The 6,077-nt window shown below is 43.2% G+C and overlaps 1 protein-coding gene across 3 annotated transcripts in view; it reads left to right on the top strand.

Moving 5' to 3' along the window:
- LOC113818678 (facilitated trehalose transporter Tret1) overlaps positions 1-2,558 on the top strand; it is a 16,374-nt gene extending 13,816 nt beyond the window's left edge. For all 3 annotated transcript variants that reach the window (XM_070129207.1, XM_027370858.2, XM_070129208.1), the window contains exons 5-7: positions 1-293; positions 582-699; positions 1,737-2,558. The exon at positions 1-293 is cut by the window's left edge and continues 421 nt beyond it. In XM_070129207.1, coding sequence (XP_069985308.1) covers positions 1-293; positions 582-699; positions 1,737-1,919 — 594 coding nt within the window. In that variant the 3' untranslated portion in view covers positions 1,920-2,558. The remainder of the gene's footprint in view (positions 294-581; positions 700-1,736) is intronic.
- The last annotated feature ends 3,519 nt before the right edge of the window (positions 2,559-6,077 follow it).

Genomic DNA, 6,077 nt, shown 5'->3' with positions numbered 1-6,077 from the left:
GTGGTGGTGAGCTTCCTCCTGCAGCAGCTGTGCGGGAACGTCGTGCTCAAGATCCAGACGACGCGGGTCCTCCAGGCTGCCGGACCGCCGCCCCTCGACCCCAAGCTGGCCTCGGGGATCATCGTCATCATGAGGATCGCCGGCGTCGTCGTGTCCTTCTTCCTCTGGGACTCCATCGGGCGCCGCCTCTGCCTCGTCATCTCGCACGCCATGAACGCCGCCGCCCTCATCTTCCTCGGGGCCTTCGTGTACCTGGTGGACAACGCGCCGCCGGGGGACGAGACCTACCTCAGGTGAGAGGCTGGTGAATGGGGGAGAGAAAGGGATAGATTGATAGATAGGGGGAGAGGAGGAGAGAGAGAGAGAGAAGAAGAAGAAGAAGAGGGAGAGAGAGGAGAGCAAGAGAGAGAGAGAAGAAAAGGAGAGAGAAAAAAAAACTTAAACTGACATAAAACATAGTAGCAACCAACTGGATAAGAAAGAGTACGTAGATGACAATCCTAAAAAAAAAAAAAAGTTTATCCACATTCCCTTTTCGTACGACATCACTTCTCGGAAATAAACCTGCCTTTTTTCCCCAGCTACAATTGGATACCGATGGTGTGCCTGGCCATAGCACTCTTCGCCGGGGATATTGGCATCGACCCAATCCCATATATTCTTTCAGCTGAGTACTTCCCTACCAAGATCCGAACTCAGGTATGTGCGTGAAATATTGGTTAAGTTGGTGTGTACACTCGATACATGCATACATATACATACAACTTATATGTTGTATGTATCCATCATGTTTTTGTTTTTTTAATCTTTATATCTACCTGTCTATCTATCCATAATGTGTATCTTATCTCTATATTTGCTGGTCTATCCATTCATCATGTCTATCTTATCTCTATATCTACCTATCTATCTATCTACTTATCTGTCCATCCATTATGTCTATCTTATCTCTATATCTACCTATCTATCTATCTACCTATTTGTTCATCCATCATGTCTATCATCTCTATATCTACCTACCTATCTATCCACCCATCCTGTCTATCTTATCTCTATATCTACCTATCTATCTATCTACCTATCTATCCATCTATCCTGTCTATCTTATCTCTATATCTACCTATCTATCTATCTACCTATCTATCCATCCATCCTGTCTATCTTATCTCTATATCTACCTATCTACCTATCTGTTCATCCATCATGTCTATCTTATCTCTATATCTACCTATCTATCCATCCATCCTGTCTATCTTATCTCTATATCTACCTATCTATCTATCTACCTATATATCCATCCATCCTGTCTATCTTATCTCTATATTTACGTAGCGATAAACGTTACCTCATATACCCACGTGTATGTCCTCCCATAGCCCTGTGTATATTCTGTCGCGTTTAATCTCTCTCTCTCTCTCTCTTTTTCTCTCTCTTTCTTTTCTCTCTCCCTGTCTCTCTCTCTTTCTCTGTCTGTCTCTCTCTCTCTCTCTGTGTCTTTCTCTTTTTCTCTGTCTCTCTCTCTTTCTCTGTCTGTCTCTCTCTCTCTCTTTCTCTCTCTCTCTCTCTCTCTCTCTTTCTTGCTGTCTCTCTCTCTCTCTCTTGCTGTCTATCTCTCTCTCTCTCTTGCTGTCTCTCTCTCTCTCTCTCTTGCTCTCTCTCTCTCTCTCTCTTGTTCTTTCTCTCTTCCTCTGTCTCTCTGTCTCTTTCTCTCTTTCTTATGGTTCTTCTCCGTCCAGGTCTCCTCCATGTGCATCGTCAGCGGCACCATCTTCGCCATCGGGGCACTGCAGTTGTACAGCCCCATGATCGCCCTCCTGACGCAGCCGGGGCTATACTGGTTCTACGGAGGCACCAGCGTCGTTGCTACGGTCTTCTCCCTCGTCGCTGTGACGGAGACGAAGGCGCAGCCGGTGGGGTGAGAAGGGAAGTGACGAGAAACTCCTGTAAGGGAGGCGAAGGAAAGGGCGAGGCGAGGGCACGATTTTTTTTTTTTTTTTTTTTTTTTTTTGACATTCCATTCATCTTTCATTGTATGGCGGGCTAGCGAAGACTAAGCCTAAGTATGTCGTATCATGTCAGATTGCTTTTGCAAAGATACAAACTTCCACACGATTTACATCCAGCTTTCATCTAGAAGACATTTGCCAATGACATGCATCATACCCCCAAATGACAATATACCCTTAACAAAATTTCAAACAGTATACTTCCTTCTTTTAACGTAATAGTGGAAATATGGCTACACGTTTGCATTGGATGAAACAAATAACCAAAACAAATAACCAAAGTATATTGGCAAAAGTATAGCTCGGAAAAGGATACAGATTCCAGGACAGTGTAGCAGGTCAGTATAAAGCATCGATGAATCTGCGTCCTTTCTCCCTTAGAAAAAATCGCTCATTTGAAACTGTTAGTACGACTTAATTGCTCAGTGTCTTCGTCAGTATTTACCGGGAAAACTCAGTATTAACTCGCGTAAACCATTGTATTATATTTTTGATGAGGGTTTTAGGTTTTTGTTTGTATTGTTGTTTAAGAAAATAAAATTGCTGAATAATCCACATGTTTTAGTACATATCCAGAAATACAAAATGTGACATCAACTTCCTTATCCTCCCCCAATAATTGATAACAACGCCCCCTCTTTGCAACTACAGCCCCTAAAAGTCCCTTGCGCCAGGTCAATGGAAGTGAATAGAAGCGCACACACGTAGTGGCTTTGGCTGGCCTGTGGCGCGACTAAGAGATTTTCCTCACAGTCGCTCGACTGCTCAACCACACGAATAACATGCGTTGCTATGCGGCCGCACACACACGTCGACAGCCCAATGGCTGTCGCCGTGTGTGTGAGAGAAAGAAAAAAAAAGACAGGCAGCAATATGGCAAAACAGAGACAAAGAGTAGGAAAAATAACGAGAAATAACACAAAAAAGAAAGAAATAGCATTTTCATGGTGATGGAGCTCCTCATTGGCTGGAGGGGGTGGGATTCGACGAATGAGAGATAATCACGTGGAGTGGAGACAGACAGACAGGCGACAGTAGCTTCCACTTCCCCCAGCCTGTCATCCTGATTTGATGGACATTCTCATGTAATTAAAGAAATTGGGTTCATGTTCTCTAACTTTGGATATAAAGTGAAGAACATTCCATGAGTAAGTCTGTTATTTAAGATAGGATGTACCCAATAACGTCTGTCTCCTCTTCCGCCGCTGCAACGACGATATAAAACCCATGCACATGCCACCTCTTCTACATCCATTACCAGCTGTATATGATTAGCGACCGAAGAGAGAGAGAAAAAAAAAATACAATGGTGAGCGAGATAGGAGTCGGGCCAATGTAAACGCCGTGTGTGAACATTCACTCATAAGTCGCGCTTCTATGACGTCACTTGGAGAGAGCTGAGAGCAAAGGGGGCGGGGGGAATTAGAGCATGGTAGGGTGGAAGGGAGATAATAGAAAACGGTGGTAAATGAGCTGATACTTAAGTAATTTTAGATGTCGGTACATTGAACGATTTGCATATTGGCCAGATTTTACAGGCGATGATTATCAGCGATTGTTTATAGGCCTATATCACATATTCTACGTGAATTTAATTTTGTAATTTTCATGTTGCAGCTCAGACATGGCATAATAAAGACGTAAAAAAAAGACATCGCATATGTAAACTCCAAATGTTTTTTGACGAATTTATTATAAAACAAATCATACAGCAATAACAATAATAATGTTAATAATAATAATAATAATGGCAATACATAAACATAATAACATAAATGTACATATATAAGCTGCAACCAATCACTGGGTATTGTGGCTTTGCGCGCGCCGGTCAGTCAAGCGAGCGAAAACGGAGAGAGGGGAGAGATCCTGACGGCTCTAATTCACATCACAGAATGGCCACAGGATTAGCATCGAACCCCCAGGCTCTGTCTCCAGATGACGTCGTGCGCGAGATGGACGAACTTGAGTCGCTTAGTGACGAGACCTGTACTTATATAGACCTTGCTAGCAGTCGGGCCACTAAAATCGCTCGTCTGAACAGGGCCTTAGGATGGTTGTCGTATTGGAAGAGTTTTTTCAGCTGACTGAAGGTCTGACCCGAGGTCTTTACTGAACTCTTTCTTCGAAGCTTCAACCAACTCAAATGATTTCAAATGTGGTTGTTTTCCTTTTCATACATACATGTATATCTATACACACACATATGATATCTATATACACACACGCGCGTGCGTGCGCGCGCGCGCGTGTGTGTGTGTTTGCAACACATTCTGTTACCAATGCCAAATAATGTACAAGAACAAAATCATATCAAACATATAAAACTTTGCGAAATGGCAGTATTCTTTTCTTAGATATACTTTTCCCGTGTTAGTTTAGTGACCTATAAGGTTACGTTTTCTATGGACAGACCCATTCTCGTTTTATTTTTCGGATAAGCTATTCTATGTTGATTGTGCGTAGTTCAGTGTATTCGAGTTAAGAAATTCTAGTAAACTATTTGGTAATGAATTTGAAAATGAATAGAGATCATTGCTTCATAATGTATAAAACGTAATTATAATTCCTGTATTCGCTAAATATTGTTTTGATCATTTTTTTTTAAGTTTACATTTTTCTACCCTATTCATGGTATGACATATGTGCCATGGCCAATGTGATTTAGTTTTCGGTTTTGTTTGTACACATAAAGTAATTAATTAGAGTATTGATATCAACTTCAGAGAAGAAACCTGGAACATTTCAAAAATGGATAATGAGGTATAATATAAATGACCAAACAATTGAGCATTTGTGGACATATCTATGTGAAATTCATCTACCCAATAATAAGAAGAAATTTAAAAGAAAGTGAAACGAACAACGGACAGCACATGTACGTGTTGCTAATGTTTCCATACGATTCAGTCATGTACGTGTGTGTGCTTTGGCCATGTGCGCGTGTGTGCTTTGGCCATGTGCGCGTGTGTGTGCTTTGGCCATGTACGTGTGTGTGTGCTTTGGCCATGTACGTGTGTGTGTGCTTTGGCCATGTACGTGTGTGTGTGCTTTGGCCATGTACGTGTGTGTGTGCTTTGGCCATGTACGTGTGTGTGTGCTTTGGCCAGGTACGTGTGTATGTGCTTTGGCCATGTACGTGTGTGTGTGCTTTGGTCATGTGCGTGTGTGTGCTTTGGCCATGTACGTGTGTGTGTGCTTTGGCCACGTACGTGTGTGTGTGCTTTGGCCATGTACGTGTGTGTGTGCTTTGGCCATGTGCGTGTGTGCTTTGGCCATGTTCGTGTGTGTGTGCTTTGGCCACGTACGTGTGTGTGTGGTTTGGCCATGTACGTGTGTGTGTGCTTTGGCCATGTACGTGTGTGTGTGCTTTGGCCATGTGCATGTGTGTGCTTTGGCCATGTACGTGTGTGTGTGCTTTGGCCATGTACGTGTGTATGTGCTTTGGCCATGTACGTGTGTGTGTGTGCTTTGGCCATGTACGTGTGTGTGTGTGCTTTGGCCATGTACGTGTGTGTGTGTGCTTTGGCCATGTACGTGTGTATGTGCTTTGGCCATGTACGTGTGTGTGTGTGCTTTGGCCATGTACGTGTGTATGTGCTTTGGCCATGTACGTGTGTATGTGCTTTGGCCATGTACGTGTGTGTGTGCTTATGGCCATGTACGTGTGTATGTGCTTTGGCCCTGTACGTGTGTGTGTACTTTGGCCATGTGCGTGTGTGTGCTTTGGCCATGTGCGTGTGTGTGCTTTGGCCATGTGCGTGTGTGTGCTTTGGCCATGTACGTGTGTGTGTACTTTGGCCATGTGCGTGTGTGTGCTTTGGCCATGTGCGTGTGTGTGTGTTTTGGCCATGTGCGTGTGTGTGCTTTGGCCATGAGAGTGTGTGTTCACTTGAGAGAAAAAAAAACAATAAAGGTCGAGAAAGTTGGTAAGAGGACTACTTAACGGAGAAAAAAGTCGAGAAACAACATGTAAAGAAGTGTAAGGATTCTCAGAGGTTGTGGTTGTACCTTGTTTTGTATTAAATTCCCATACCCTGATTGCGGTGTTTTAAAAGAAAATATTGAAAC

The sequence above is a fragment of the Penaeus vannamei genome, chromosome 13 (assembly GCF_042767895.1).
Source record: "Penaeus vannamei isolate JL-2024 chromosome 13, ASM4276789v1, whole genome shotgun sequence".
Taxonomy (NCBI): domain Eukaryota; kingdom Metazoa; phylum Arthropoda; class Malacostraca; order Decapoda; family Penaeidae; genus Penaeus; species Penaeus vannamei.
This window is presented reverse-complemented; position numbering and strand designations above follow the sequence as displayed.